At 41.6% G+C, this 17,195-nt stretch overlaps 1 protein-coding gene across 2 annotated transcripts in view; it reads right to left on the bottom strand.

Annotated features, from left to right (window-relative positions):
- Positions 1–652: 652 nt before the first annotated feature.
- Positions 653–17,195, bottom strand: part of MTAP (methylthioadenosine phosphorylase) — a 52,358-nt gene continuing 35,815 nt past the window's right edge. For both annotated transcript variants that reach the window (XM_024558365.4, XM_024558364.4), the window contains exons 5-8: positions 13,322–13,424; positions 8,595–8,834; positions 4,316–4,438; positions 653–1,922 (exon numbers count right to left, since the gene is read on the bottom strand). In XM_024558365.4, the coding sequence (XP_024414133.1) occupies positions 1,884–1,922; positions 4,316–4,438; positions 8,595–8,834; positions 13,322–13,424 (505 nt within the window). In that variant the 3' untranslated portion in view covers positions 653–1,883. The remainder of the gene's footprint in view (positions 1,923–4,315; positions 4,439–8,594; positions 8,835–13,321; positions 13,425–17,195) is intronic.

Genomic DNA, 17,195 nt, shown 5'->3' with positions numbered 1-17,195 from the left:
AAGGCTCCTGGATCAAGCAAAGTACCTCTCAAAGTTGGAGAGAATACTTTCTGAAAGCAGCAAGAAAAATACCCACATGTTTTTGCCTTGATATTTTAGGACATCTAAGAATGAAAGAAAGTAAGTAAAGTACACCTTGCAGGGTAGTGAAAACAACCGTGGGTTACAGAGCCAGAGAACCCTGGGTTCAGATCCACTAAGTCCTTGGTGGATCTCTAATGTTCAACGAGAGTTGAAACCACTGCACTAGAGAATCTGAGAGCCAAAGTCACAGGTAACCCAAACAGCTCAGTATTAATGCTGGAGGGCCACTGGCTCATTCCATTCTTTATAGTTAGTAGTTTATAATCTTGAAGGCAATCTCACAAAGATTAACTTTACAGATCTTTTAAACAGACAAAAGATATATCACTAAAGGACCCTATAATAGACCATAGTAGTAAGAAAATTAATGATTCTGAGAAAAAGTCTCCATGACAGAAAACACAAGTCCCATAAAATTAACAATAAAATGATAATTTAAAAAATATCAGGCACGGTATAATGAGTGTATATAGTCTCTTAGTTTAAGACTATTTGTTACCTGCTCAGCTGTTCTCAAGAAGTTGTTGCAAACCCAAGTATCGTTGACTGTTCAAGTCATTAATGATCCTTTTTATTTTTTGAAAAAGATTTTATTTATTAGCTTTTAGAGAGAGGGGATGGGAAGGAGAGAGGGAGAGAAACATCAGTGTGTGAGACATACATCAATTGGTTGCCTCTCATATGCCCCCAACTGGGGACCTAGCCTGCAACCCAGGCATGTGCTCTGACTGGGAATCGAACCAGAGACCTTTCAGTTCACAGGCCAGCACGCAATCCACTGAGCCACACAAGCCAGGCTCCCCGCCCCCCGCCCCCATCTTTTTAAAAAACAAAATAAAGATGGAACTCAAAAAGAAGTGTTCTTAGTATTATCATCTTATTTTTTGCTTCATTACCAGAAGTAATGTGTTTAACACCTGGATCTTTCTAAGTAATTTTTATTTTTAAAACAACTTTACTATTTGATTATATTCGTGTAGAAAAAATATGAACAGACATATATAAAGAAAATTAAAATTATCCAGTATACCCCCAAAATACAATAGAAGATTTTATATCTTCTTAGTCTTTTTGCACATTTATGTAGAATTTTTAAAACAAAGTCAGTACTGTAAAATGCTTACATATCCTTTTTTCATTGAGCAACCAATTCTTTGGGACATTAAATATTACATAAACACATGATCTTTAGTTGGCTGCTTCACAATCTAATTAGAGCTAAACCATAATACATCTCCAATTTTTGGATATTAAGATGGTTTTAAATATTTGCTACTAAAGCTGACACTAGGTTGAATACCCTTCTTTATACCTAAGTCTTTGTATGCATTTCTAGTTTTTTAAAGATAAAAGGAGTATAGAAACCAGCACAAAGTAATTATTTTTAAGCCTTGTGATACATTTTACCAAACCGCTCTCCAGAAAGACTGCACCAATTGGCAGTGAGGCCAATGAACAGTCTGAGCCCGACTGTCTTCATGTTTCCAGGCACATGGGGAACTGAATGTTGCCTCCCACCCTTGTTATGAATTTAGTGGGGGAAGGGTGATTGGCATCTTCATGTCTTTGTTCTGAAGTATAGGAATTTTTCCATGCTTCCTGGTCACTTGCTTTCCCTCCTTTTTGAAGCAGTCCACGTCTTTCAGAAGACACCTTTCATGGTGGCATGGTCTCGTCTTATCACATGTTCTTCCTCGGCAGGTAAGGGCATGAAAGCTTTCCACATTTCAGATTAAGCACGAATTCCCAAAATGACTAGAATTAGGAAGTCTTCTTGCCTTCTGGGCAGCCAGGCTATTTTAATGTCTTGGTAATAAAACCGAGAACTGGGCCATATTCTGAGGGAAAAAGCAGGCACAGATTACATTTCACCAAGCACTTACCGGATTTTATGTATGATTTTATTGTACTTGGAATGCTGTTAGAAACCGTATTTTGATTTTGGAGTGCAGACTCATGAGTTATGCACTTTATAAACTCCCCAGAAAATTCTCATGTTCACCAAAGTAAAAATCACTAACCAGATGTGGGACTTTCCACATTGCTCCCAACCGATTCCTTCCTCATCTTTCCTGGAAAGCGGGGTTTACAACGCTTATCATGGAGCTCTGTTCTGATGGGCACCTCTCTCCATCCCCCATGTAGGCCACATCTTTCACACATACCGCCAGCCAGGACTTTTGTTTATGCAACCTCCCTCTTTCACCTTACCCCAGTGGAAAAAAATCACTGAGATTTTAATGTTACTTTCTGCGAATAGAACAGGACCTTATTCATGACAGCAAGTCTTATGTATCTTTGTAAACCACAGCGTGACATATAGTGGGCACTCACTGTTTATGAAATGAATTAGTGAGTGAATGAATGGTATACGTTTCAGTGCTGAGAGAACTGAAAAATCCTGCCCCAGAATACGGAATTACTGTAAGGTGCTCCTTAATGCTATACAATGCAAGCCAGGAATCTCAATTCTGTCTAGAGTAGCAATTCCTCATTTTCTCTCTTTACGTCACATATTCTTTTGAGAATCTGATGAAAGCTATACATACCCTCTTTAAAAATGCACACATAGGAACTACGCAATTTATACACACTTTCGGAAGCTTCAGAGGAGAACACTGATTTCTATCATCCAGAATGTTTACTTAAAAGTGGAGCTGAAATAATAAATGTGCTGTTTGACAAATTATCTTACAGTTCAAGAGACTATGGTCAGATGGAGTCTTGCAGGTGACATTAACCTCAGCAGCAGCAAAGGTATGAGTCACAGTTCCTGGAAATCACAGATGCTTATTTACACAAGCTGGAGTTGTGTTGTTCTACTGCATCATACTCACGACACTCAGGTGAATGTAGCCGTTTCTAAACTGGCATTCCCCAGTTCTTGGTATTTTCTATTCTTCCCTTCACAGTGATAATAAGGGCTTTCTGTATTTCAATTATGATGAAACACTTCATGGGGAAAGGTGTTATCATTTATTTATTAAAGAACATTTATTTCCTAGGTATATAGGTTGAAATCAACTGATTTTTCTTGCTCCTTATGGACTTAAAGTCTACCAGGAAAAATCTGTGACGAGTTCCCCTATTCCTGACTTTGCCAGTCCTAAAGGCGTTTCAGTTTCCGTGGTGTGCGGGAGCCTGCTCATGCCAGCGTGCAAGGACCAACTATGTGCGCCCTGTCCCAGCTTATCAGTGGCTTCATGTCGGCGGGCCTGAAATCGCCTGTGCTGGAGCATTTGCACCACAGGAATTGGCAAATACCACAAATCATGACACCTCCATGCCTAGCGGTTGTCACTGACTACCACATTGTGTCCTCATCACACTGAAGTTGTGGCTCTCATTCCAGGGTTCCTGGATGGTAACTGGGGTAGGGAGGGCTTAGATCAACCTTTCAAATCCTCTCTCAACTACTACTGTAAGACCTAAGAGCAAAGGTGTGTTCTAGAAGACCTCAGGATATACTTGGCTACCCTCATTGGATATTAGGCAAATGTAATATCTGATTAATTTGAGGCAACTCTCTATCTAATATGGTTAATCAAGAGTCACAGGATGTCCAAATAATAATCATGCAACTCTGAGCTTGGCCGTTAGTTTAAATGCCAGAGTGGGGCAAAAGTAGGTTTATAGTTATGAGTCTGTAAAACAGTTAATTTTGTATTATTACTTATTATTCCATTATTTTCCAAACAAACAACTGTAAACCTATTTTTGCCCCACCCTGTATATTATGGGGATTAATCCCAGCATTGAGAAGTTACCAATCTACAACCCATCTGATGGTTACCAATAATTACTGTCTTAGTTTGACGCAGCATTAGAAGGAAGCAGATGTTCCTTGGCACCACTTTGTTACTGCTACGTCAGTTTTAGCTTTAAAGGCTGTAACCACTTGGCAAGAATCTGCCAAAGAAAAAACCGCTTCCTCAGCGACATAGGCCACATGCAGAGCTGGCACTATTCATCTTCAGAGTAAGACTCAGAAAGGCACTGAAGAGCAAAACAATGCCAAGAATCTGGCAGGCTAGATACAATGCATTACCAGGCGAAAATGCCTACACAATTCCACAAGTGGTACTCACTGCTGTAGTAACTGCAATGAAGGCTTGTAGAACACACGCAGGTTAGTACAAAGCCATTAGGAGATGGCCCAAAGGTGAAATGAGAGGAAAGGCAGTGGAGGGTCTATGGAAGTGTCTGCTTGCAGACGGCTCAGGATACTCACCTTCAGGTTATGCAGGGTTTCTGACCATTCCATGGACCCTATCTGAGGTATGGTAGTGAGGAGTAAGCTTGTGGCTTTATTGGCATTTTCTTTCAGAGTCTTTAAAACCCGGTCCACCGAAACCTAGGGAAACAACAGCACAGGATGTTACCAGCAAGTAGAAATTCCGCGGCTTCTCATGGAACATTTTCCTAAGTTCCTACCTGATCTGTAAAATCAGTTTGCCTGTTTCAATCCCATGAGCCCAAGTTCTGCATTTATCAAGATGGTCTTGGTCCATAGGCGGGAGGTCTTGGAGAAACCCAATGACAGCTCTGAAAAGCCCCATTTTCAACACGGGGACTGAGAAGCTGCCCCAGCTGTCTAACGTGTTAGCCTGGTCTAGGGAGCTGGGTGGGGCTGCTCTCCCCGGAGCCAGAGGATGGATTCCAGTCATACAACTGTTGCTATACTGGATAGCCAACCAGCCAGAAAATAAACATGTCTTCTTAGAGAAGTCTTCCAGCTAACAAAGAAAAATGATGGAATCAGAGTATAATTTTTTCTTTTGACGGCTCTCAATGAATTAATGGGTAGGCTGCTAACGTCACAAAACAAAACAAAACAAAAACCCAACCAAATAAACGACCCACTCTCCTCATGGAAAACTGAACACTATGTATGACACATGAATCTGATCAAATCTCTAGATCCAGCCACCAATTTATATAAAATACAGAGGACAGAGAATCTGGTGAAACCACCCAGGAGAGGTGATTTCAGCAGTTCAGACTGTGGGAAACTACAGGTCAAGTCACTTGGTTTCTTTTTAGGAAACTTGGAAGAAAAAAACCACTTGAGGTATTTGAGATAACTAGAAACTTGAGCTTTGCCTGGGAATGTTAAGGAATATGGCTGGAATGTGCTAACGATAATGTGGTTCTGTCAGATGCCTCCCACATGTTTATGGGCAAAGTTATGGGTCCGAGTGTAGGGGAAATACGATTGGCTGGCTGTCAGTTGATAAGATGATGGTTGAAGCTGGATGTGGGATTCATGGAAACCTGTAGTATTGTCTACTTTGTATGTAACTAAAGTTGCTCCATGACGCAAAGGTAGACAAGGCTGTGACTATAAAATGAGTGATCAGAGGAGTACTTGCCAGGCTGCGCTGTACTTTGAAGAAATCCAGGATTCAGGGGCACAATGATTACAGCTTTCATCCCATTTCCTGGAGTATAAAGCCCAGGTCCCTCCCATAAACATTGAGAAGTATTTAGAAAAAATGGTCAGTATGGTGGCAGAGGGCGTCCCACTGCCGTGGGAACACAAAGTGGGACCTGCTGGGTGCCTGCCAGGCACAGGTGCAGGCACATTTTAAGCGGAGCCTGGGAATGCAGGGTCCTAACGCATGTAAGAGATTTACCTTATATTTACTCTTTTTCCTTATTTTTCCGTGACTGGTATTTCTATACAGACTCCAACTTCTCTTGCTGTTGGGCTCCACCCAAAATACCCGATAACCTCCTCACAATCAAATCTAATCCTCGAACAGTGCAAATCTCAAGTTCCCTTCACACACTTCGTATCTTCCCACCCCCATCTCCATCTCTGCTACGATCCGATGACCAATGACCACCCTCCTGGAAGCTGGCACTACACATACAGTTTGGTTTGCTTTCTCCCAGTCGTCCAGCAAGGTCAAGATTGCAACTGAGCAACTTGCACCCCTCACCCCAAAGCCCTGGCTCCCACCTATGGAGGAGTAACTTGTTAAATAACATGCCAGGTATCACAAGTAAATGGAGCAACGGGAACTTTAAGGTGGGTTGGTGACGCTAAAACCTTTCTATCACGCCAGGCTGTACATCTGGTTTGCAGCACAATGATACTCGTGGCTGGCTGAGATGAGGCTGTCTTTGTTATACCTTTCTTGTAGCACTTAACATTACTTGCCTTCATGCCTTATCACTTACACAGAATTTAGTTCCGCTATTTAAAAAAAAATTATAAATCGATAAGGTGGATTAAAAAAAGAAAAAGTTGTTTAAGATTTATTTATTTATTTTTAGAAAGAAGGGAATAGAGGGAGAAAGAGAGGGAGGGAAACATCCCAGTGCGGGAGAAACATCAGTGTGTGGTTGACTCTCACATGCCCCAAACTGGGGATCTGGCTCACAACCCAGGCGTGGGTCCTGACTGGGAACTGAACTGGCAACCTTCTGGTTCGCAGACTGGCACTCAACATTGAGCTACACCAACCAGGGCTCTGCTTTTTCAAAAAAATCCTCAGCCAAAGACATATTTATTGATTTTAGAGAGAAAGGGAGCTAGGACACAGGAAGAGAGGAAGAAAGGAAGAAGGAAAGAGAGAGAGAGAGAGAAACATCGATAGATTGCCTTCTGTAGACACCAGGCCGGAGATCCAACCCGCAACCTTTTGGTATATGGGATGATGCTGCGACCGACTGAGTCACCCAACACTGACAGGGCTAGTTTCTCTTTTAACTGAAGTAGTTCCAATGGACTGCTTTCCAAACCTCGTGTGGCCCACTAAAGGAAAGGACTGTTAGCTCTGCAGAGGAGAAATATTTCTAGATTAGCAGAAAGTCACAGGCAAGAAGCCATGTGTTCTCAGTGGGTGGCAGACACTGAAGCCTGCCCCTTAGGTGATCAGAGGTGGAGTCAGGGACTACGTTTTGTGGGGATTTAATGAATCTCTTACGTTAGAAAGCATCCTCACAGTTAATTACACTGAGTAGTAGTAAGGATAAGGCATCACACAAAACAAAGAACCTGTGTTCATCTATGACCCAAAATCCATATAAAAGGGTGGACAGACAGTAAGAATATCCTACCCTGTTTTTCATGAAGCTGGATGTTGAAACAAGCAGCTCTGAGATGGTGCTAAGGGTCCCCTTGCAGAAGATGTCACCTGTCCTCAATGTGCTCAGAACAGCCACCCCTACATTTTTTTTCTTACTTCAAAATCCCTTGACTGTAGTTCTGCCCGTTTCTCTATTTTAAAATAATACAAATGATCTGACTTCTTCAAGTAAAATGCAGGGGATAAAAAGACAGAGGGGAATATTAGGTTAAACGAGACATATTCAAATGAAATGTGTGGATTATAAGGGCCCCTTATTTGAATAGTTGAAAATGATGAGATAAGAGGGAAAATGTGAACAGCCTGGATATTTGTTTATATTCAGGAATTAATGTAAATATTTTTGGTACCACAATGGTCCTGTAGTTATTCTTTATTATTTTATAAAAAAGAAAAGAGGTCTTCTAGAAAAATATTTACTTCAAACTAATGAAGGCGGGTGAGAGAAGTTGTAGGGACCCAGATATGACAGAGTTGGCGGTGGCTGAGAACTGGAAAGCTGAGTGATGGGGAACTGGGGCTCATTACACCAGACTCTCCACCTTTGCAGATGCTTGAAGTTTTCCACAATGAAAATACTTGCTTTGGAAGCCTGACCTCGGTAGTCCAAGATCCTCAAACACCAGCTGGACCTTGCTGTGTTTCACGCCTAAGACCCCTAACTGACTTCCCATCTGAAACACACATCTCCTCAGCCCTGCCTCCCTCTGGCTCCCTCCTCTCCACGCCACTCAAGCAGGCCCACATTTCCCATCACATGTAAGGAAGGCATCCCAGACTTCTAATATTCGGCTGACTGAACTGGATTCGTACTCCTAGAACTCAGCACACCATTCCTTTATAACCCTGAGCTTTCTCACACTGGTTGCTTAATCTCTAACCACTCCCCAAAAAACCCGGAGTGTTGGCTCCTTACAAACCTGTTGTTTGCTGTCATACTCCTCACCGAGCAACGTATCCAGTCACAGTAGGATAAACAGGTAAGACATGAGTACAGTCCACTTACCAGAAAGAGGTAATAAGAAACACTGAGTTGTTTCCATAAAAACAAAAACAGAACAGACAGTAGCACAGCACAAGGAAATTATAACCGAAAGACCTTTAGCCTTAATAAAAGGTCCAAGTCTCGGTATGATTCCCAACATACTTACATGCCTACAATGTACTATTCACTATTAATCCTTGGATAAGTGCCTTTTTGTTTCCTATGAAGACCTAGGTTCTTACTTTTCAAAGGGAACTACTGAAAATATCTGATAATACCCAACTGACAATGCATTAAAAGTTGACTTTAAAACCTGGTAAAAAGGCACCTTCCAGAACTAAAGCAATAGAAACAAATACTTAAGATTCTCTCTTATAGGTGCTCACAGCACCCAGAAACGTACATGCTTTGGAGAGAATTCTACCTACCGCTTCCTCGTGTTCCTTCCAGCAATCATAATCTGTCGCCATGGCAATACTTGCATAGCAAAGTCCAGCCTCCTTAGCAAGAACCACCTCTGGAACTGTGGTCATGTTGATAACATCTGCCCCCCAGGTTCGAAACATGAAGCTTTCTGCCCGGGAACTGAATCGAGGTCCTTCGATTGTAATCATCGTCCCTTTGGAGTGGCACCGCAGTCCTAGCTTCTTAGCAGTCTCTGTGAGGACCTAGAAGAGAAAGAACCACAAACTGGTGGGAGGAAAACAGAGACAACTGCATTCAAACAACAATAAAAACATGATTAAAAAAAACAGAATCACAAACTCAAAGCATACAAACCTAAGAACAGCTTAGTATTTTATTTTCTCCCCTGAAATTAAAAAAGTTGATTACAAGATTTTTACCATAAAAACCTAGTAGCTGTAGGCCCTCAGAGAGAACCCAGGAGATCCCAGTTTCCCAGACCTTCACCCACTTACATATCCTGTCTCCCCAGGCCCTGCACATATAGCTCACAGATATAAGAGCGAACACTGAAGTTTTTCTAAGCACTACGACTTTGTTGACATGTTTTAATCATTTATTTTTCTTTATTTTTTAAAAGATTTTATGTAATTATTTTTAGAGAGAGGGGAAGGAGAGAGGGAGAGAAACATCAACATGTGGTTGCCGCTGGCATGCCTCTTACTGGGGACCTGGCCCGCAACCCAGGCATGTGTCCTAGACTGGGAATTGAACCACTGGCCGTTTGGTTCGCAGGCCAGTGCTCAATCCACTGAGCTACACCAGCCAGGGTCATTTATTTCTTGACAGCTTTAAGACACTTCCATCACTAAGCTGGGCTGTGAACAAGGACTTGAGTCTAGGCTCTTAACCTCCGTGGCTCAGCTAAGGTGGCGCTCCTCATTCACATCTCCTCAAAGAGACACTCTGAGAACTGTTTCCGAGCTCCTGACAAATTCATTCTCATTGCTCTTTTGTAAAAAATCTGAAGCCTTCTGTGAATGCTTTTTTTGACTAGAAAGTGGTTTCTTCATAATCTCTTCTGCCTGTCACCTCTCCAAGGACACACTGTATTTTCAGGAGCCACGCTCATTTTTTCTGTCCAAGGATAAATGTATCTTAGCATCCCTTTAGTGGCAAGGCCACACGTGGGTTTTAGGAACATTATTTATAAGTTTGATCACTTTTCCCATTGTCTAATTAATAACATCTAATCTTTAGGTTATTAATTAACTTCATTTTTTTCTTGACCTGTGCTTCAACATTTTTTTTAATTAAAAAAATTAGTCTCTTAAATTTCACTGTTAATTCAGCACTGCTGAAAATTCCCTTAACCTTTGTATGTCTTAGTTTTTTCACCTGTAGAATGGGAATAGTAACTGTATGATGATTAAACAAGCTATTGTCTGTGTGTAGTCTGCAGGTTCTCCCCATGTCTGGCTGGGTTTTCTCTGGGTACTCACATCCTAACGATGTGACATTAGGTTTTTTTCTACCCTGCCCCAGTCTGAGTGAGTGTGGTTGCTGAGTGTGCCCTGTGATGGAAGGGCCTCCAGGCTAGGGCGGGTTCCCGCCTGATGCCCTGAGCTGCCGGCAGATGAGCTCCGGCCACCCATGACCCTGAACTGGAATAAGCAGGTTGGAAAATAACTATCTTACCTGTTTTTATTCATCTTTCTTAAATGTATGTATAGCTCACATTTATCTCAATGCTTAATATTAGAAAGGTTTTGGATCTTTATATTTAGAAGATTGGTGATATTTTTGTCACCAGAAATATGCCATAAGAGCTCAATTCTTGTTTACCGCAGCCTTCTGTACAATTGATTTCATTGTTCATCATTTTGCATAAAGTCGCAGTCTCTAAGAACCCATTGACAGGGTTAAATGAGGATTTATTGTACTGGCAGCTTTTATAGGCTCACCAAATAATTGGCAAAGGTTCCCGGGAGATTATATATATTTATTTATTTGTAAGTATGTATACATAATATATATGAATATGTATAAATAAATATAAACTGGATTGACTCAAAGTCAATGGAAGGCTCCAATGTAGGGAAGTCTTGCCTGCTTATGTCTGAACCACATGAGCAAATTAATCTATTTCCTTAAAAATAACTTATACTACGCTAGGACAGTAAGAGAAAGAATTTTAATCAGAGCCTCGGCACTTCCAAACTTAGAGCCATGACAAGCACAGACAACAAACAGTTGATGCTTCATCATGTTTACTTGTTCTCTACATACTGAAAATAAGATTATGCTTAATGGAACCTTTTCCTGAAAGAGTACAGGTTATAAATGCAAGGGCCTAAATCACATCCCCCCTCATTTTTTTCAAAGTTAATATATAACCAGTGAAGTCCTGTGTTCATTAAATGTCTTTAAAAATCCCGAACAGCCAAGCCGTATGTCTCAGACAACTTTAAGAGTACTTCTAGAGGTGAATGAAGGAAGGTCACAGCCAGCCTGTGCCAGTGGCCTGCGGCTGCACGGCCTCACCCTCACCCTGGGAGGCGGGTGCCGTGACGGGAGAAGGAGGAGGAAGCAGAGGCTCCTGGATGTGGACTGGACACGCTGATGGACTCTGGGGCCTTGCCACTCGAACCACTTGCATCACCCCGAGAACAGATACAGCACCATAAGGTATCAGAAATACAATCATCAGAAATACAATCGACAGGCTAAGAGATCTCCGGGTCTGAGGCTAAGATGCTTTTGTTTCCATGTCTCAACTAATCATAATGGAACTCCTCAATCTGCCACCATCTCTACGTATTAGCAATATTAGCTCACCAGGCTAAATATGTGTCAGGACTCTCAAAGAGTGTATTCAAAATTACTTCCTACAATGACTAGAAGTGACACTATTTTTGGAACGGGTAAAACCTGCATCACACAAAACGTTATCATTCCTCCACCCCTGTCCTAGCGATGCAGTTCACTACCTCAAGGGAAACCACTGCTTTCTGGTCGATCTTCCAGAAACACTCTATTTGCACATAAATATTCTCATATTCATTTCTTTATATATATATTTTTTTTCATATTTATTTCTTTACACACACACATTTTAACACAAATGGAAGGATATGGTACAACTGTTGTCTATCAAGGGCGGCCAAGTTCATTCCTGGCAACCACCACCCAGCTATCACATTTACATGTGCTCTGTATACATCACTGGCACTTCCTCTGCTCATATCTACCCGGATACTGAAGTCAGTGTTTTCTACCTGGGACAAGATCTTAAATTTCCTACCAACATGATACTGTTTCCCTAGTCTATTTCTTCCCAAACTGCCCCCATTTTGAAATGGACTAGAATTTTATACATATCTAGTTTCCCCGAGAGAGCAAATCCATTATGTGGACAGGTCTGTGTTTCAGTGGGAAGACCAGCAGCATTTTGATATATGTATTTTGCTGATAATTAGATACATCTAAATACATAAATATAAACTTAACTTGCCATTAAAAAAAAAAGATTTTATTTACTAATTTTTTTAGAGAGAGGGGAAGGCAAGGAGAAAGAGGAGAGAAATATCAATGTGTGGTTGCCTCTCGCCAGCCCTCTACTGGGGACCTGGCCTTCAACCCAGTAATGGGCCCTGATTGGGAATTGGAACTAGCAACCCTTTGGTTCAAAGAACGCACTCAAATCACTGAGCTACACCAGCCAGGGCTTAACTTGCCGTTTTTTTAAACATGTAAAATACGTACTTTGACAGAGGTCAGAGAGAATGCATACAGTGGTATACCTCAAATGGCTCTCCACAACCCCCGACTCTACATTCTAGGTTTGTTTTTTTTTTAAGACCAGAGTGAGGTTAAGCTGCCCTTGTTGTTAACTATGAGCAAACTAATCTTCTGCTTTCCATATGCAGATGTTAAAATTAGCTGAGTGACTAACATGTTTAGGTATTTATATTCTGTAAATTAACTTAAAAGTAGATTTCATGAGGCAGTTCACTTCTGACAATGCTTCTAGTATGTTGTGTTGCACGTGGCTTTCAAACCTGGGATTATAAGATGATTCTGACTTTTGTGAGGCTGTTTCCGTTGTTCTGAGATTTTACTGTAATCTCAGAGAGAAGGCTGGAGAGTAATGGCCCAACTCAGCTCAAAGATAAATGATGCCAAGCTGACAATTTATAAAATATCAATAATAGTAACCTAAGTCATAAAAGCAGTTAGTAGTCATTGGATGTTTCAATACTAATAGGCATTGTTCAAAGCACTTTGTAAATATTAACTCTTTAATCCCTCACACGGTCCTAAGATATACATGTAATCATTACCTTAATTTCACAAATGAGGAAACTGAAGCCCAGAGGTGTTAAGTAACTTGTCCAATGACACACAGCTATTAAGCTGAAGAGCAGAGATTGGATCCCAAGTAACCTGGTTGCAGACTATAGTCTTGACTAATATGTTAGTCTATACTAAATTATTTAAAGGGTATCCTGACAGCAAATCAAAACTTATTTAAAAAAAGGTAGGTTGCCACATTCGGTGATTCAGCTTACAAATGATTGACAGCAGTGGAGGCATGATTAGCAAAGGAGAACAAGTCTTCATAAAACCCTGCATAAGAACTTGAGAGGGGATAAGGGAACACATACTTATTAGCCAATTAACATAACTCTAGATGCCACCCTAAATCCTTATGAATTATCTTGGTGTACCATCCAGAAAGAGTACAAACCTCTCTTGTTTTGGGGCAGAACGGCTCCGCCGCTGATATGTGGCACACTCCTCTGGCACAGGAATGACTCCCATCGTAGAAGGTCTGAGGCCTTCTGGTGGTCCTACAAAGTAAAGTGAAAAGGGTTTTTTGTTGTTGCTGTTTTGTGTTAAAGAAAGCCCTCTCTCCTTTCTCTGAGGGCCAGTGAAATCAGCTGTATCTAGGTCGACACCTTGGTCCACACTCCAGAAGCAACAGCTCTGGACAAGCTGAAGGCAACTGGTAAAACGGCAGCGTTAGGTTGGTATTTGGCTTCTTTGGCTCTGGGCTGGTGGCAACATACTTTCCCACAAGAACTCAAGTGTCTGTGGTCTCATGACTGAGACAGGATAACCACACTGGACTGCAGGCACAACTCAACTGTGGGCTCAGGAGGGCAGGGAAAGCACTTAAGAAGTCAATATGAAAACTCCCCATCATTGTGAATGTAGAGGACTATAGAGTGAACCCCATTTATACCCATCGCCTAGATTCAACAATTTCCAAACCTGGGTGAAATCTGCTTTATCTGTTAGTATCTCCATGGCTGCAAACCCCAGGTGCTGTCATTTTACCCCCACTTCAGATGGACCAAAACAGGTGGACTATTTCCACCGCAATGCCAGTACCATATCTAATAAAAATAACATCGACTCTTCAGGGCCTGCTAATACATAGACCATATGCAAATTTCCTGATGTCCTCAAAAATGTCCTTTTTGCAAAAACAGTTGCTTTAATTTTGGGTGGAAATAAAGTCCTCATCTTGCATTTGATTGTCATGTTTTAAAATTGAGAGTAATCTGGTCACTTGGCATGGTGACCGTCTTTCCGTGTTGGTGGTGAGCGAGCTCTGCTTGTGCAACTTGACTCTTCTCTAGGAAGAGCAATCAGCAGAGCAGGTATATGGCTCCAGGGCTCCTGACAACCAGGGATGAGGTAAAGACACAACAAAGAAAGAAAACTACAGGCCAATGTTCCTGATGAACATAGATACTAAAATCCTTGACAAAATATTGGCAATCCAGATCCAGCAATACATTAAAAAGTTCACAGGGAATTCCGGCCAAGATGGAGGCATAGGTAGAGACCCTTCGCTTCCCTGCACAACCAAAAGGAGGATAACAACCAATCTAAAATCAATAAACAACCAGAAGTGCCAGAAAATCAAACTGCATGGAACTCTGAAAACCAAGAAATTAAAGAAAAAATCAACCAGAACAACTAGACCAGTAAGAACCTGTGGTGAGGCTGTGTGGATGGGGCCAGCTGAGAAAAACCTCAGTGAGGCGGCACTGTTTGCGGGGGGGGGGGGGGGGGAGTGGAGGTTAGGGAGGTGGGGGGGGGGGGTGTGGTGTGTGGCCGGCTCAGAAAAACCCTGGTGAGGCAGCGGATCAAGCTGGGGTGGGTGGCTGAAGGTAAAACTGAGACCCAGAGTTGACTGTGGACTAGCCACAGTTGACTGTGGGCGGTTCCCACGGTAGGAGAAACTCCCAGTCTCACATGAGAGTTGGTTGGAAAACAGGCTAGAGATGAGCAGGCGAGCAGCACTGTTCTCTCTCTGGCCCCTCCCCCACAGGCAGCACTGCAGCACAGCAAAGAGGGTTGCCCTGCCCAGGTGAATACCTAAGGCCCCGCCGCGTTACAACTTAACAGGTGCACCAAGACAAATAGGGCCCAAATGAAAGAACAGAGCAAAACTTCAGAAAGGGAGCTAGGCAATGAGGAGGTAGCCAACCTATCTGATGGAGAATTTAAAGCCCTGGTAATCAAAATGCTCACAGAACTCATTGAGCTTGGTCAAAAAATGAAAAAACAAATGAAAGATACCCAAAGTGAACTAAAGCAAAATATTCAGGGAACCAACAGTGACAGGAAGGAAACCAGGACTCAAAGCAACGACTTGGAACAAAAGGGAAAAATAAACATCCATCCAGATCAAAATGAAGAAACAAGAAAAAAGTGAAGAGAGACTTACAAACCTCTGGGACAACCTGAAATGTTCCAATATACGAATTATAGGGGTGCCAGAAGGAGAAGAACAACATCAAGAAATTGGAAACTTATTTGAACAAATAATGAAGAAAAACTTTCCCAATCCGGTGAAGGAAATAAGACTTCCAGGACTCCAGGAAGCCCAGAGAGTCCCAAAGAGTTTGGACCCAAGGAGGAACATACCATGACACATCATTAAACTACCCAAGATTAAATATAAAGAGAAAATCCTAAAAGAAGCAAGGGGAATGGAGACAGTTACCTACAAAGGAGTGCCCATTAGACTATCAGTTGATTTCTCAAAAGAAACCTTGCAGGCAAGAAAGGACTGGAAAGAAGTATTCAAAGTCATGAAAAGCAAGGACCTACATCCAAGGTTACTTTATACAGGAAAGCTTCCATTTAGAATGGAAGGGCAGATAAAGTGCTTCCCAGATAAGGTCAAGTCAAAGGAGTTCATCATTACCAAGCCATTATTATATGAAATGTAAAAGGGATTTATCTAAGAAAATGATCAAAACTATGAAATGTAAAAGGGATTTATCTAAGAAAATGATCAAAACTATGAAAAGTAAAATGACAACAAACTCACAACTATCAACAAATCAACCTAAAAGAAAAGAAAAACAACAAAAACTAAGCAAACAGCTAGAACAGGAAGAGAATCAGAGAAACGGACATCACAGGGAGGGATTTCAGTGGGGAGTGGGAAGGGAGGAATGGGGGGAAAAGTTACAGGGAAGAAGCAGCATAATTAGTAGGCATAAAATAGATGGGGAGAGATAAAAAATGGTACAGGAAACAGAACTCAAAGAATATATATGTACAACTCATGGACACGAACTAAGGTGGGGGGAATGCTGGTGGGTTGGGGGGCCAGGGTGGAGATAAAGAAGGAAAAATTGGGAAAACTGTAATAGCATAATCAATAAAAAATACTTAAAAAATTAAAATAAATAAATAAATAAATAAATAAAATTGAGAGTAATCCTCTCTTCTACCCTCAATCTTACTTTCCATGCCTTTGACCTAAGAAGCGTTTTGTTCTGCTGCAAATTCAGGAATTTATCTCTCTGCCGCCTTGTTCCTCTACCTGCCGTAATTAGTTCTGAAGTCTCTTAGTTCCACTTCTTTGTAAAGTATTTTTGAATTCAAAACTCAGTGCCAAGTACCCCAGCAATTTCTCACCAGAAATTTTCAGAATAAGCCATTTTCTGAGTTCATCATATTGTTCTAAGCTTGAGCTCATGAGTAACACAGGAAAGAGCGTCCTCATTTTTCCTACAGAGGGGAGCACAGGGAGGGGCGGGGCAAGGCAAAGCCAAGGGGAGGGTAGAGCACTTAATGCCTACTTCCGGGGCAGGAAGGTGCGGAACAGCACTGAGAAATAGTTTTCCCAGTCCAGTTTACACAGCTGGCCTGTCTACCTACCACCTCACTCAAAGATGAGGCCTCAGGGCTGTGACGGACTGAGAACCCTGACTATGTCTTAAAGAAAAGGCCAACTTAACCCTGAAGCAATTTCAGACGGGCTTGGAGAACAGGCCGAGACACCATTTATTCCGGCTCTGGCTTGATTTCAGCCTTCGTGAGTCAAGTATTAGTAACATCTCTATTCACAACAGTGACTGAATATGAAAATAGGGCCACTAGACATCCATGTGATAACACTCCCATCTTATCTATCTCTGTTGCTCTCTTCTATCTCCATCCCTGCTTTTCCTAATTACTCCTGTTTGTTCTGAACTTTTACCTTAAAACATAACATTATGCTTCATATTATACTATTACTTTTTATTATTATTATTCTTAATCTTCACCCAAGGATATTTTTTATTATTGATTTAGAGAGAAAGGAAGGG

Source organism: Desmodus rotundus, chromosome 1 (assembly GCF_022682495.2).
Source record: "Desmodus rotundus isolate HL8 chromosome 1, HLdesRot8A.1, whole genome shotgun sequence".
In the NCBI taxonomy this organism is placed as follows: domain Eukaryota; kingdom Metazoa; phylum Chordata; class Mammalia; order Chiroptera; family Phyllostomidae; genus Desmodus; species Desmodus rotundus.
The sequence above is the reverse complement of the archived record's forward strand: the minus strand, read 5'-3'. Positions and strand labels throughout refer to the sequence as shown.